Source organism: Mus caroli, unplaced genomic scaffold (genome assembly GCF_978045245.1).
Source record: "Mus caroli unplaced genomic scaffold, Mus_caroli_1 scaffold_11, whole genome shotgun sequence".
NCBI lineage: Eukaryota > Metazoa > Chordata > Mammalia > Rodentia > Muridae > Mus > Mus caroli.
The window spans coordinates 103,489,072-103,506,283 of record NW_028227266.1 but is presented as its reverse complement, the minus strand read 5'-3'; the positions used below and the strand labels follow the sequence as shown (position 1 = coordinate 103,506,283).

General features: G+C 39.9%; 1 protein-coding gene across 3 annotated transcripts in view; it reads right to left on the bottom strand.

Annotated features, from left to right (window-relative positions):
- The window catches only part of Cpne4 (copine 4), a 485,330-nt gene that overhangs the window by 364,679 nt on the left and 103,439 nt on the right, over positions 1 to 17,212 (bottom strand). For all 3 annotated transcript variants that reach the window (XM_021171653.2, XM_021171654.3, XM_029482117.2), the window contains exon 2: positions 249 to 429. In XM_021171653.2, the coding sequence (XP_021027312.1) occupies positions 249 to 429 (181 nt within the window). The remainder of the gene's footprint in view (positions 1 to 248; positions 430 to 17,212) is intronic.

Here is a 17,212-nt window from a genome sequence, read left to right as displayed (position 1 = left end):
TGTCTCTCAGTAACTATCCAAAACATGCTGAAAACACTAGGCTCACAAATTGTCAAAATATTACATATCAAACCATCACAAGATGAACAGAAATATGATTCTATTTACAGTTTTCTGGAACTTCCCTTCATTTTACAGCAAACCTGCTAAAGACAGGAAGTATTTTTTGTTTTATTGTTTTTGTTTTGTTTTTTAAATTGAACAGACCAGCTAGACAGGCTTCTGTATAGCTCTGTGGGCAAGCCTACCTCAAACCATTGCCCATGGGATTGCATCTTGAGGATGACACAAGGGTCCGGCTTGGACAGAGCATCTCTGTCGGAAATGCCTTTGCATGCCACGCGCAGCTCCACTTTGGTCAGGCAGGGGCTGTTAAAGATTCCCAGCGTGTTGGCAGCCGACTCATAAATGTTGCTCATCTTCTTCATTCTGTGTTAGAAAATAAAAAAGAAAAAAAATGATGTGCCAGTCACCGCAACATTTTTCAAAGGAGGAAACGTCCCTATCCCGTCCCCATTCAGGAAGCTATTCGGCACACAGATGCGAATGTCTGAAATCTTTATTATCTCACATTTCAATTGACTAGCAATTTCAGTGAAACATGTAACAAACAATCCTCCCCACCACTACAAAAAGAAAGCTTCCCAAACAGATGCTGGCACACTCGGCTCAGAACACCATTTTCCGGTATCACTTGCAGAGTAAAAATTTTCATCTGTGAAATAAAATTCATGAATTAGTGAAACAGACTACAAGATGCAATCCAGATTTATATTAACTATAAGCTTTATGTGAATATCTTTTTTTTTTACTGACCTGTTGGTTAATGGATTTTATCACATCTCATTTCTTATTTTTAATTATTATTGCAATATGTTGTGTTTGTCTCTGAATACAGGTGCATGTTCACCATGCAGCATGTGTAGAGGTCAGAAGACATCTTTGTAGTGTTGGTTCTCTCCTTCTACCTGTGCAGGTTCCAGGGATCAAACCCAGATCACCAGGCATACAACAAGCAACTTCATCTACTGAGCCATCTTACTGCACCCTCAAGTTTTTATAATTTTCTTTTTTTCCTTTTTAGTATTAATTTATTTATTAATTTTACATCCTGATCACAGCCCACCTCCTCTTCCCAGTCCCTCCCCCCCCAATACGACCCCTTTCCCTAGTTTCTTTTTTTTCTTCCAATTTTTTATTAGATATTTTCTTTATTTACATTTCAAATGCTATCCTGAAAGTCCCCTACACCCTCCCCTTCCCCCTCTCCCCTACCCACCCACTCCCACTTCTTGGCCCTGGCGTTCCTCTGTACTGAGGCATATAAAGTTTATAAGACCAAGGGGTCTCTCTTCCCAATGATGGCCGACTAGGCTATCTTCTGCTACATATGCAGCTAGAGACACGAACTCTGGGGGTACTGGTTAGTTCATATTGTTGTTCCACCTATAGGGTTGCAGATCCCTTTAGCTCCTTTGGTACTTTCTCTTGCTCCTCCATTGGGAGCCCTGTGTTCCATCCAATAGCTGACTAAGGAAATCCAAAACACCATCAGATCCTTCTACAAAAGGCTATACTCAACAAAACTGGAAAACCTGGATGAAGTTTTTATAATTTTCTAAGATCTAACTCTCTTCCTATGTAATGGATCATAGACGTCCATTGTCTTGTCTCTAAAAGTAATCCAAGTTTCTAACTTCTAAACTCTGGCTTTTTTTCCCAAGATGTCCTTGGCCAACCAGCACCCAAGGGAACCCCAGCATAGATTTTTCTACCACGAGTGTCTAAGTTACTCTTTCCTTCCTTCCTATACTCTAGACTCCCAGTTACTATATCATTATTCAAAAAAAGAAAGGGAACGCTGGGGAGACAAAAGAAAAGGAAAAAAAACAAAAGAACAAACAAACAGTCCTCGAAGGCTGATTCTGAACTCGTGAAACATCAGACATGGGTCTGAACACTACGAACTAGCACAGTTCATCTTCATGCCATGCAGTGCTCAGGCAAGAAGTACCCACATTCTCCTCCTCTGAACAGAACAGGCCTGTGAAGATGCTGGGAGACATTCAGGAACAAAATTCCTCACAGTATGCTCTATGCTTCTGGTTGCAGAAGGAAAACCAGCAACAGCTCTCTGATCTTCATGTGGAGTTGATGTCTTACAGTGAAATGTCTCCTATAAGATTGGACACTTCCTCCCTGTCTCCTTCTCTTTCACCATATAAGTATTTCGTTTCTCCCTGTTGCTATTGCCATATTAGTTTTAATGAGCAGGCCACATCACCTCTTTCACAGGGTACTGATTATACCTCAGCCTTAAACATACATGTACGTGAACATAAGCACAGACACACCACATGTGCAGACACGAACATACAAATACACTGCAGTAAAGTTTTAGTGAGATGCAGGCATATACATATTTGCTTACTTATTATCTCTGGTTACCTTTACTTCAGTGGCTGCTTTCAGTAGCAGAAATAGAGATTGCAGGGCCAACAAAGTCTGAAATATTTACTATGTAGTCAACAAATATGTGCCAACCCCATCTCTAAAATGTCAGGTTAAAGTACATTTGTGACTGAGGGAAATTTCTGTCCTATTTTTTTTCAAGTGTGTTGGAAAATTAGTCCACAAGCACATGCAACTCTGTCTTCTACCAACTGAATATTAATAAAGACTTGAGGACAGTTGTTTTGCCATATTAAAAAAGTCAAATTCCAAGGGGATTGGCTCCTTGCCAGTGTCACATAATTATTCTGGGCAGGGCTGGAGTTTCAGTTCCAGCTTTTTCTCTCCCAACCCACAACAAGCAAAACCTTTGGTGTAGAAACATCCAAGTCTACCAAGGCACAATGAACGACAAACATCCTGGACTTGTGTCGTCCCCACACTCATGCTTCCTTTTTAGTTCCATATAACAGTTACTCAAGTATAGAGAACAAGCAGGTTGTAAATCCGTGGCTTACTAAATTATGGTCCCTGTATTTGTATAAATTGTGAGCAATGTGAGAACCAAGACATGCCTGAATGAAGACCGTGGCAAAGCAAATGAGGGAGAGAACCCTTTCGGATGAAGGTGTCTTGTATAGAGACAGGTTGCTGAGTATTCAGTGGGCATTGCCAGCTAAGGTCAGAGTCATCCTGGACTCCTGATTCTTCCAGTCATGGGTTTCTTCCAATCCACCATATACTTCTGATGTTCTTGTCCACCCCTCTCACTAGGAAACACCCCTACTTTCCCTTCATATTATTACATCTGTCCTTTTCCAGATGTGCAGCCTCCATAAAGAATATGCAAGCTTCTAGAGAATGGAGCATCCTTTCTAAAGCCAATCTTCTGTTTAAGATTTATTCATGTTTACTTTATTGGTATGCATCTTTTACCTGCATGTGTGTAAGTATATTCTGTGTGTGTCCCAGTGCCCATGGAGACCAAAAGAAGCTCTTTGTGAGCTGCCATGTGGTTGCTAGGAACAAAACTCAGGTCCTCTCGAAGAGTAATAAGTATTCTTATCCCCTGGGCCATCCATCTAACTCCTCTAATGCTAGTGTTGATGGTTTACACACACACACACACACATACACACACACACACACACACACACACACACAAAATGCAAGAGACTCTATCAAAGAGAGGAGCAGTTCTAGGTTTGATTGCTTAAATCCTAGTTCCTCCACTCACTGTGAAACATAAAACAGGACCCCCAACCTGTCCAGTGGTAGCACACACATGGAAAAGATTCTATAATGGATATGTCAAATAACATATGTTACATGGTTTGTACAATGTTAGGCACAGGTAACTACTCTCAAAGTTTTAGCTATTATTCTCATTCTGCTACTTGGAATCTCTAATATGCCTCCCTATTGCTTTAAAAGCAAAGCACAACTCACTCCTGTGAAGTCCTTCTGCCTTTGTGATTGTGGTGGTTTAATTGGGGCTGACTTACAGGCTCAGAGTTTCAGTCCATTATCATATCAACATCTTAGCATAGAGCTGAAGGAGCTGAGAATTCTACATCTTCATCCAAAAGGAGGGAGGAACAACTAAAAGGAGGGTCTCAAAGCCCATTCCCACAGTGATACACTATGTCGAGGTCACACCTCCTTCAACAAAGTCAAACCTCCTAGTAGTGCCACTCCCTGGGACAAGCACATCCAAACCACCACAGGAGCCTATGTTATCTGGGCATACCTTCCTCTAGAAACTCACAGCCACTTCTCAAGTCAGAAGTTCACCAGAGAACCCACATGCATGAGTTACTATTTCTGACAGGTTCACAGAGCAAGGAGAAAATGGTCATGCCTGCTCTGATAAATTTATGTAGCTGCAGTCTCAGCTTCCAGGTCAGGTCATTTATCCTCCCGACAACGCTCTTTCTATAGCAGCAGCTGGTGCATATGAACCACATATTCCATAAAAGTCATCTCTTGGTCTATATGACAGATGGTCATGTGTCCTGTGTGTGCTACATGAGAGGTCTAATGGGACCTGCATGAGTTCTACAGCACAGGCAACTCCACAAACTCATCTTCCCTCATGTTTTCATTTACAGATGGCTACAGTGCTTTTTTTCCCCCACATATACCTTGTTGCCCTGTGGTCTTCAAGTGGTAACAAGTAGTTTCAACTACCACTTCCATAAATGCAAAGAAAACCTCTGATTTAATGTAAGACAGTCATGAAGATAAGAGACCACATGGCACAGGGGCAGGGGGGAATCAGAGATGTCATACATATATCTATCCTTGATTTGAGAGTCCCATCAGTCAACTTATCTGATTTTAAATGGTAGCAATCTAGTCATATGTATCAAAAACTGTCCAAAAGCAACTGAAATTTTTTAGTTTTTCCCACAATAATTTATGGTGATTGTGTAACTGTTTTATATAAGATTGATACAAGAGCGCCATCTTGGATCCGGGACTCCGCCGAACTTAGGAACTTAGTCTACACAGGTGAGAGTGTGAACCACAGAGGCAGACAGCTTCTGGGACAGGCTGGAGCCACAGAGCCGCTGAGGCAGCACCCTTTTGGGGCTGCAGACATCCGGCACCCTCCCAGCCAGAAGACAGTGGTCCCGCCCTGCACGGGAGCCCTCTGCCTCAGGAGAAGGGAGCGCCATCTTGGATCCGGGACTCCACCGAACTTAGGAACTTAGTCTGCACAGGTGAGAGTGTGCACCACAGAAGCTGACAGCTTCTGTGACCTGCCAAAGCAACACAGCATCTCGGAAAGGTCCTGTTTTGGGCCTTCTTCTTCGGCGAGGAGGAGGTCCAAACACCAGATATCTGTGCACCTTCTCTGTAAGAGGAGAACTTGTCAGCAGAGAGTGCTCTAACCACTGAAACTCAGAGGAGAGAGCCTGTCTCCCAGGTCTGCTGATAGACGGTAATCAGAATAACCAGTAGAACAATCTCTAAACAGAGACAACTATAACAACGCCAGAGATTACCAGATGGCGAAAGGTAAACGTAAGAATCTTACTAACAGAAACCAAGACCACTCACCATCATCAGAACCCATCACTCCCACTTTGCCCAGGCCAGGCCACCCCAACACACCTGAAAAGCTAGACCTGGATTTAAAAGCATATCTCATGATGGTGGTAGAGGACATCAAGAAGGACTTTAATAACTCACTTAAAGAATTACAGGAGAACATTGCTAAAGAGTTACAAGTCCTTAAAGAAAAACAGGATAACACAATCAAACAGGTAGAAGTCCTTAAAGAAAAACAGGAAAACACATCCAAACAGATGATGGAAATGAACAAAACCATACTAGACCTAAAAAGGGAAGTAGACACAATAAAGAAAACACAAAATGAGGCAATACTGGAGATAGAAACCCTAGGAAAGAAATCTGGAACCATAGATGCGAACATCAGCAACAGAATACAAGAGATGGAAGAGAGAATCTCAGGTGCAGAAGATTCCATAGAGAACATCGGCACAACAATCAAGGAAAATGGAAAATGCAAAAAGATCCTAACTCAAAACATCCAGGAAATACAGGACACAATGAGAAGACCAAACCTACGGATAATAGGAGTGGATGAGAATGAAGATTTTCAACTCAAAGGACCAGCAAACATCTTCAACAAAATTAAAGAAGAAAACTTCCCAAATCTAAAGAAAGAGATGCCCATGAACATACAAGAAGCCTACAGAACTCCAAATAGACTGGACCAGAAAAGAAATACCACCCGACACATAATAATCAGAACAACAAATGCACTAAATAAAGATAGAATACTAAAAGCAGTAAGAGAAAAAGGCCAAGTAACATATAAAGGCAAGCCTATCAGAATTACACCAGATTTTTCACCAGAGACTATGAAAGCCAGAAGATCCTGGACAGATGTTATACAGACACTAAAAGAACACAAATTCCAGCCCAGGCTACTATACCCAGCCAAACTCTCAATTAACATAGATGGAGAAACCAAAGTATTCCACGACAAAACCAAATTCACACATTATCTCTCCAGGAATCCAGCCCTTCAAAGGATAATAACAGAACAAAAACAATACAAGGACGGAAACCAAGCCCTAGAAAAAACAAGAAGGTAATCCCTCAACAAACCTAAAAGAAGACAGCCACAAGAACAGAATGCCAACTTTAACAACAAAAATAACAGGAAGCAACAATTACTTTTCCTTAATATCTCTTAATATCAATGGACTCAACTCACCAATAAAAAGACATAGACTAACAAACTGGCTACACAAACAAGACCCAACATTTTGCTGCTTACAGGAAACTCATCTCAGAGAAAAAGATAGACACTACCTCAGAATGAAAGGCTGGAAAACAATTTTCCAAGCATATGGTATGAAGAAACAAGCTGGAGTAGCCATTCTAATATCTGATAAGATTGACTTCCAACCCAAAGTCATCAAAAAAGACAGGGAGGGGCACTTCATACTCATCAAAGGTAAAATCCTCCCAGAGGAACTATCAATTCTGAATATCTATGCTCCAAATACAAAGGCAGCCACATTCATTAAAGAAACTTTAGTAAATCTCAAAGCTCACATTGCACCTCATACAATAATAGTGGGAGACTTCAACACACCACTTTCACCAATGGACAGATCATGGAAACAGAAACTAAAAGGGACACAGTGAAACTAACAGAAGTTATGAATCAAATGGATCTGGCAGATATCTACAGAACATTCTATCCTAAAACAAAAGAATATACCTTCTTCTCAGCACCTCATGGTACCTTCTCCAAAATTGACCACATAATTGGTCACAAAACAGGCCTCAACAGATACAAAAATATTGAAATTGTCCCATGCATCCTATCAGATCACCATGGAATAAGGCTGATCTTCAATAACAAAATAAATAATAGAAAGCCAACATTCACGTGGAAACTGAACAACACTCTTCTCAATGATACCTTGGTCAAGGAAGGAATAAAGAAAGAAATTAAGGACTTTTTAGAGTTCAATGAAAATGAAGCCACAACATACCCAAACTTATGGGACGCAATGAAAGCATTTCTAAGAGGAAAACTCATAGCTCTGAGTGCCTCCAAAAGGAAACTAGAGAGAGCACACATTAGCAGCTTGACAACACACCTAAAAGCACTAGAAGAAAAGGAAGCAAATTCACCCAAGAGGAGTAGACGGCAGGAAATAATCAAACTCAGGGGCGAAATCAACCAAGTGGAATCAAGAAGAACTATTCAAAGAATCAACCAATCAAGGAGCTGGTTCTTTCAGAAAATCAACAAGACAGATAAACCCTTAGCCAGACTCACTAGAGGGCACAGGGAAAACATTCTAATTAACAAAATCAGAAATGAAAAAGGAGACATAACAACAGATCCTGAAGACATCCAAAACACCATCAGATCCTTCTACAAAAGGCTATACTCAACAAAACTGGAGAACCTGGATGAAATGGAGAAGTTCCTAGACAGATACCAGGTACCAAAGTTGAATCAAGATCAGGTTAATGATCTAAACAGCACTATATCCCCCAAAGAAATAGAAGCAGTCATTAATAGTTTCCCAACCAAAAAAAGCCCAGGACCAGATGGGTTTAGTGCAGAGTTCTATCAGACCTTCAAAGAAGATCTAATCCCAGTTCTTCACAAACTATTCCACAAAATAGAAACAGAAGGTACTCTACCCAACTCATTCTATGAAGCCACAATTACTCTGATACCTAAACCACAAAAAGACCCAACAAAGATAAAAAACTTCAGACCAATATCCCTTATGAATATTGATGCAAAAATCCTCAATAAAGTTCTTGCTAACCGAATCCAAGAACACATCAAAACAATCATCCATCCTGACCAAGTAGGTTCATCCCAGGGATGCAGGGATGGTTCAATACACAGAAATCCATCAACGTAATCCAGTATATAAACAAACTCAAAGACAAAAACCACATGATCACCTCATTAGATGCGGAAAAAGCATTTGACAAGATCCAACACCCATTCATGATAAAAGTCTTGGAAAGATCAGGAATTCAAGGCCCATACCTAAACATGATAAAAACAATCTACAGCAAACCAGTAGCCAACATCAAAGTAAATGGTGAGAAGCTTGAAGCAATCCCTCTAAAATCAGGGACTAGACAAGGCTGTCCACTTTCTCCATACCTATTCAACATTGTACTTGAAGTCCTAGCCAGAGCAATTCGACAACAAAAGGAGATCAAAGGGATACAAATTGGAAAAGATGAAGTCAAAATTTCACTTTTTGCAGATGATATGATAGTATATATAAGTGACCCTAAAAATTCCACCAGAGAACTCCTAAACCTGATAAACAGCTTCAGTGAAGTAGCTGGATATAAAATTAACTCAAACAAATCAATGGCCTTTCTCTACACAAAGAATAAACAGGCTGAGAAAGAAATTAGGGAAACAACACCCTTCTCAATAGTCACAAATAATATAAAATATCTTGGCGTGACTCTAACTAAGGAAGTGAAAGATCTGTACAATAAAAACTTCAAGTCTCTGAAGAAAGAAATTATAGAAGATCTCAGAAAATGGAAAGATCTCCCATGCTCATGAATTGGCAGGATCAACATTGTAAAAATGGCTATCTTGCCAAAAGCAATCTACAGATTCAGTGCAATCCCCATCAAAATTCCAACTCAATTCTTCAACGAATTAGAAAGTGCAATCTGCAAATTCATCTGAAATAACAAAAAACCTAGGATAGCAAAAACTCTTCTCAAGGATAAAAGAACCTCTGGTGGAATCACCATGCCGGACCTAAAGCTTTACTACAGAGCAATTGTGATAAAAACTGCGTGGTACTGGTATAGTGAGAGACAAGTAGACCAATGGAATAGAATTGAAGACCCAGAAATTAACCCACACACCTACGGTCACTTGATCTTTGACAAGGGAGCTAAAACCATCCAGTGGAAGAAAGACAGCATTTTCAACAAATGGTGCTGGCACAACTGGTTGTTAACATGTAGAAGAATGCGAATCGATCCATTCCTATCTCCTTGTACTAAGGTCAAGTCTAAGTGGATCAAGGAACTTCACATAAAACCAGAGACACTGAAACTTATAGAGGAGAAAGTGGGGAAAAGCTTCTAGATATAGATATCTTCTAGATATGGGCACAGGGGAAAAATTCTTGAATAGAACAGCAATGGCTTGCGCTGTAAGATTGAGAATTGGCAAGTGGGACCTCATGAAACTGCAAAGCTTCTGCAAGGCTAAAGACACCATCAATAAGACAAAAAAAACCACCAACAGATTGGGAAAGGATCTTTATCTATCCTAAATCAGATAAGGGACTAATATCCAATATATATATATATATATATATATATATATATATATATATATATGGAACTCAAGAAGGTGGACTCCAGAAAATCAAATAACCCCATGAAAAATGGGGCTCAGAACTGAACAAAGAATTCTCACCTGAGGAATACCGAATGGCAGAGAAGCACCTGAAAAAATGTTCAACATCCTTAATCATCAGGGAAATGCAAATCAAAACAACCCTGAGATTCCACCTCACACCAGTCAGAATGGCTAAGATCAAAAATTCAGGTGACAGCAGATGCTGGCGAGGATATGGAGAAAGAGGAACACTCCTCCATTGTTGGTGGGATTGCAAGCTTGTACAACCACTCTGGAAATCAGTCTGGCGGTTCCTCAGAAAATTGGACATAGTACTACCGGAGGATCCAGCAATACCTCTCCTGGGCATATATCCAGAAGATGTCCCAACCGGTAAGAAGGACACATGCTCCACTATGTTCATAGCAGCCTTATTTATAATAGCCAGAAGCTGGAAAGAACCCAGATGCCCCTCAACAGAGGAATGAATACAGAAATTATGGTACATTTACACAATGGAGTACTACTCAGCTATTAAAAAGAATGAATTTATGAAATTCCTAGCCAAATGGATGGACCTGGAGGGCATCATCTTGAGTGAGGTAACACAATCACAAAGGAACTCACACAATATGTATTCACTGATAAGTGGATATTAGCCCAAAACTTAGGATACCCAAGATATAAGATACAATTTGATAAACGCATGAAACTCAAGAAGAATGAAGACCAAAGTGTGGACACTATGCCCCTTCTTAGAATTGGGAACAAAACACCCATGGAAGCAGTTACAGAGACAAAGTTTGGAGCTGTGATGAAAGGATGGACCATCTAGAGACTGCCATATCCAGGGATCCATCCCATAATCAGCTTCCAAATGCTGACACCATTGCATACACTAGCAAGATTTTGCTGAAAGGACCCAAATATAGCTGTCTCTTGTGAGACTATGCCGGGGCCTAGCAAACACAGAAGTGGATGCTCACAGTCAGCTATTGAATGTATCACAGGGGTCCCAATGGAGAAGCTAGAGAAAGTACCCAAGGAGCTAAAGGGATCTGCAACCCTATAGTTGGAACAACATGATGAACTAACCAGTACCCCGGAGCTCTTGTCTCTAGCTGCAGTATCGAAAGATGGCCTAGTCAGCCATCACTGGAAAGAGAGGCCCATTGGACTTGCAAACTTTATATGCCCCAATATAGGGGAATGCCAGGGCCAAAAGAATGGGAATGGGTGGGTAGGGAAGTGGGGGGGGGTATGGGGGACTTTTGGGATTGCATTGGAAATGTCATTGAGGAAAATATGTAATAAAAAATTAAAAATTTAAAAAAAAGAAATGATTGCAAAAAAAAAAAAAAAAAAAGATTGATACATTCCATCCTCCAGGAAAGGTCATTCAGACCTCATTGAAGAGAATTGTGTCAGCTTCCTCTATAGACTGACAAGGGGTGTTGTCTTATGTCTTGTAATAATTATCCTTTGCTTCTGGTAATATTATTATGCAATAACAGATAACTAATATGAAAGATTAGTGAAGCACTCTAGGATGTTTCTGTGTATGTATATGCATGTATACATGGTATACATGCACGGTTTTGGAGTGTAGAACTAGTTTTTATACCTTCCGGCATCCTTGGTAGTTTTTAATCCCACCTTCTTCCTGGGATGTTGGGTACAAGATAGCAATGTGGGAGTATTAATGACAAAGTTCCCAAATTTTCACAGTTTTTCTCAGGCTCTCTGGTTTATGTCTCTGCCCATGCTCAAATAAAAGCCTCAAGCAGATATCATGGACCATGTGAATACATCAGTACCCAAGCCTGCTCAGATCAAGCACCAGCCCTGACCTTGACTCTGGAGATGGGACAGAGGCCAGGAAGTCAGAGTGGTTGGCCTTGGGCCAGCTGAAGCTCACTGTTGAAAGTGATCACAACGTGTAACTCTGTCAATGAGTGATCAGCTTCCCCCATGGCCCTGGATAAGTGGAATAAACAAGTAATTTCACACTCCGTTAGAGACCAGGATTAATACGGCCAGATTATCAATACATTTTCCATGGCCTATTTAAATCCTCTTTGTTACCTTTCATACAACACCCCGGTTATGTCTGCTCAGAATAATTTTGATGGAAGCTGACTTTTGGCCAATTTTAGAAGTAAATTATAATTGTCCTTTCACTCTGATAATTTAAGGTATAAAAACTACCACTTCAGCATATCCACACTCTCTTACAGGACAGACTGATCCAGAAAGTTAATTAGTTTCTGAATGAGCTGCAAACAACACCAAGACAATAGAGAGCTCAAGAGGGAAGGAAATCAGCTGGAGTTCGCAGGGGAATCAACTGAGCAGAATTTGTCCCAAGACCATTAAGAACAAGTGCTTAATCACTGTTCTGCTTGTCACCGCATTACTCAGTCTTTCAAATAGCTCAGCAAACTCAAGGAAGGTGGGAATGCTGGATGTCTTCACCATGCAACCTTTCAACCTTAATACAAGAACTTTATGAAGAAAATTCTAGGATTCTGGTACCGTGTTGGATGGTACTGGACACCATGAACATGTATGCAGTCAGCTATGATCCCAGAGATCAGACAAGTTGATAATACATCTATTCTCAACTGTAAGTAGTGAGTGCTTTGTGGGACCCTGTAGGAGGCAGTGGTATGAATAAGATGAGGAATCCATCTGTCTCAAGTTCCCATTCTGAAGTGATTCTTAGACCTAACCTGATCACCAGTGGTAAAGGAGCTTGCCTCCATGGCTGATGATTCCAATTTGATTTTCAGTCCCACACGATGGAAGGAGAAAACCAAATTCAAACCCCAAGTCCCTCCCACCCACCCACAAGCACATGCCAACATGCATGTACACACACACAGACACACACACACAGACACACACACACACATTATAACACTTGTAATTCCAGTAATAGTACTAAGGCATTGTACTCAAAAGGATACTTAGAGTTTGATAGCCAGTCAGTTGACTTATCATCAAGCCCCAGGTTCATTGAGAGACCTTGTCTCAAAAAATAAGGTAGAGAGTGACTGAGGAAGGCACTTGTCAACCTCTGCACTCCATACACATACACACACATACCCATATGCATGCACACAAATGTGCTTTGGTTTCTATCCACCACCAGCAACAGGAACACTACCACCATCATCACCAGTTTCCTGTCTCCCATCTCCCCTCCCACCTCTCCCCTCTCCACTCTCTCCAAACTATGCATCTCTTCAACAAAGCAAAGCAAACTGCTTCGGAGGTTGTTTCTCTTCAGATGCAACATTCACACAAGCAGTATCCACTGGCGTGTGTGTGGGCATGCCCCTCCCATTAGAGGATGAATGCTTGAACCCCTGTTCCATAGTTCACCAGCTGTGTGACCTTGAGCAATTTACTTGAAGCTGGGCCTCCGATTTACCATCTTTTAGATGAAAGTAGTAACAATTCCATTTTGTAGTCTTCAGAATTTAATGAATGGACTCACATACAGCTCTCAGCAGAGTACCTGGGCCATAGGGATTATTTTAATATCTAATAGGATTACTGCTGATTTGAATCATACCATTAAGCCTGTGTAACATTTATCAAACCCTTACATATTTGCTGAGCATTGAGCAATTACATCATCAGATCATCAGGATAAGGCAGTGATGGTTTCTGTATAGGAGGCCCATTTCCCAGGGAAGAAAATGCATTTTAGAACACCATCAGCCCTACACACATGTACCCGGCCATGAAGCAAAAAGGTCACGTGGACATAAGCCCAGCAACTGTTCAGAAACAGTGTCTGTGTCTTTACCTACTCTGTTCTATGGCCACTTGGGAGGCTAGCTGTTTAGGAAGCTTCAAAGGAGAGGTGTGGAATTCAAACCACATATATCCCAAAATTCTCTTGATTTCCTTTGTCTCCTTGTATGTCATATGTCATCTACCCTCCTCCTCTCTCTTTCTCCTCTCTAAACTTCCTGAACCCTTCTATCTCCTGGGACCAGTAGGTCCCAGGATGTACACTGAACTAATCTGTTGGAAGTAGACTCAAGTCAGAGGAATGTTGATCCCCATGCGCGAGAGAAGCCAACCATTCCCATTGATGGTCAGCATGTAACAAGAAAAAGCAAGAGATAAATAGCAACTAGATTTTACTCTCTCCAAGCTTTCTCTGTAACTCAAAAGGGACGCAGGAAAAAGAGGAAATAGCAGGAATAAAGAATATCTACTCTCACCCAAATGACTACCACAATGTGGACAACTTTTTAATGTAAAAATGTTTCCTTTCGGTAATATATATACATATATATGTGTATATATATGTGTGTGTGTATATATATGTATATATATATATATGTGTATGTAATTTGTATATTAATATATATATGTAATTTGTTTGGTTTCTACCATAACATGGTAAAATAAAACTTGAAATCAATATTACCAAGAGAAACTTTTAAAACTCATGAAGACAAGATAAGACAGTTTAAGTGATCAGGGGGGATTATCAAAAAATGGAGGAAGTTTTGAAATTCTTGGGGAAATAACACATTAAAAAGATCTGTAGGATGTAGCAAAGGAAGTTCTAAAGCAGAAGTTTATAGCTTTGTGCCAACCTTTAAAAAAAAAATCAGAAACTTGGGGCTGGGAGATGACTCAGTGGTTAAGGGCACTTGCTGCTCTTACAGAGGTCCTGGGTTCAATCCCTAGCACCCAGATGCCAACTCACAGCCATCTGTTACTCCAGCTTCAGAGGACCCAGTGACCTCTTCTGGCTGCTTTATATACTATACACACATGTGCACAGACACACATGCAGGCAAAGAAGGCAAAAAAAAAAAAAAAAAGGAAAAAAACACCTCACATACATTAAATATAAATAAATATATCTTTTAAAACATTTAAAAATCAGAGACTGTAAAAACAATGTATGGTACTCAGGATATTATAAAAAAATTATGTTTAAAATATTATAAAAGGAAAGAACTAATAACCATACTGAAATAGATGACATAAAAAAAAAAAAAAAGACAGCACAGGCGGTCAATGAAACAGAGCTGCTAATCTTCAAAATGATTAACAAGACTGAAAAACAGAACTGAGAAGAGGGAAGAGAAGACCCAAAGCCACAGAGGGAGAGGGGACAAGGAATTGACAAGAGACACTCTAAAATCCAGAAGATAATCAGGAATTGATTTGAAAGCTTGTGCCCTACAACAAACAAATAAGCTTCTAGATGTATTCAATATTCAATTCAGCCTATCCAAACAAAGAGATGGGAAACAAGTAGCAAGACTTCTGTAGGAGTAAAAACGTCTTCCTAAAAGAAGACTCTGAAAGAGAGAGTTAAATGGAAATCTAGGAAATGAAAACCTCAGATAATAATAATAATAATAATAATAATAATAATTAATAATAATAGAATAGAATTCATTCCTGAACAGATCCAACCAAAGAGAATTCTGGGGACTGAAGACAGTGTTGATAAATTAGAAAAATCATGCATTAACATGGAAAATAAAACATGTAAATATAGCATGCAAAGCCCTCTGACCAGTTCATTGATAAATGTTATCAGCCACTTAGAGACAAGCTCACACTGGTCTTCCCAAAACAAGTCCACTAAACAGAAAGGGCAGGGGATACTTCCTGTGCTTGGTTTACAAACAGTATTACTCTGAAGCCAAGACTAGATATGGATAGTCCACAAAGAAATAACAGATACACCATCAAATTAGCTTCATCCAGGGAGTGTACGTGTGGTTCAAAATATACAAATCAAGAACAGGATATACCATGTAAAGAGAATCAAGAACAAAAATTATGCAATCATCTAGTAGCAAAAGAAAACAGCTTTTGACATAAATCAGCAAGACCTCCTGATAAAACTCCTGAAGGAACAAATTATAAAAGAATCATATCTCAGTGTGGTAAAAACCTATAGATGCCAGACTCATAGTCAATAGTGTACTCACTGGAAGAAATATTAACATTCTCTGTAAATCAGAGAAGATGAGTGTTCACTCTGTTCAAATTTATTCTTTATAGTACTTGAAATTTTAGCCAAGGCAATAGGTCATGGAAAAGAAAGGGGATACAGACAAAGACGGAAGAAGGCCAATAATTTCTATTTGCATATGATGTGATGCTATAGTTAAAATTCCCAAGCATTTCATGAGGGTTTTAGATTTGATAAATATTTTCAGCAGAGTAGCAGGATACAAGTCAACACTCAAAAGGAAGTAGCCTTTTTATTTACCACTAATGAACCTGCTATGAAGGAAATCGAGGACTAAACTGCATTTGTGAAGGCCCCAGAAGAATCCATCATCAAGGATAACCAAGATCATGAAGTATTTACATGATAAAAATATAAAGAAATAAGGAAAGAAGCCACAGGCTCCTCTAGTTGTGGGAAAGATCTCCTAGGCTCACAGACTGCAGAGTTAGTATTGCTGAAATGGCCATATTGTCCAAGTGATATGCAGTTCCAATCTAACCCTTATCAAGACACCAAAAGCATTCCTCACAAAACAAAACAGTCCTAAATTTATACGGAAACCTGAAATATCCCAAATAATCAAATAGAGCAACTACATTGAAATTGTCATGTTTTAAAAAGGGGAAGTAGTGGTGAACCAAGGAATAAACCCTAGAAACTACAAACATTTAGTTCTTGACAGAAATGTCAAATGTTGGAGATAACAGCCTTTTTTGACAAACGGTGCTGAGAATAACAAATGTCAGTACCCAGAAGACGTCAAGGAGACCCTTACTCTTACCTTGCCAGGACATCAACTCAAAAATAGACCAGAGATATGCTAAGACGATAACTAGAGGAAAGCACTTCGGGATTCAAATGGGGGCTATGACTTCCTGAATGGAACTCCAGGGCTTAGCAAGTAACAGCAAGAGATGACAGATGGGGTCACATCAGACTGACATGTCTGTGTCGAAAAGGAGACAACTGAGCATTGAAGAAAAGCCCACAGCTAGGGGAAAACACAATGTCCAACAGGGTTTTCATATCTCCAATATATAAAAAGCAAGCAAACAAAAACACTTTTTAAAATGTCAAAATAAGTCATCAGAGAGATGAAAGGGAGAAAGGAACATGGAGGGGGTTAAAAGTGAAATGTCAAGATGGCCCAGTGATATTGCCCTTGGTATAAACCAAAAGTTGCATAACATAGAGATATCTGTGCATCCATGTTTACTGTGACAACTACTCCCTATAGCCAAGCCATGGAACCAACCTAGATTCTTATCAAGGTATAAAGGATGAAGATATGGTTTCTACACACAGTTGAGTGTTATTCAGACACAGAGAACTAAGCATGATCATATTAA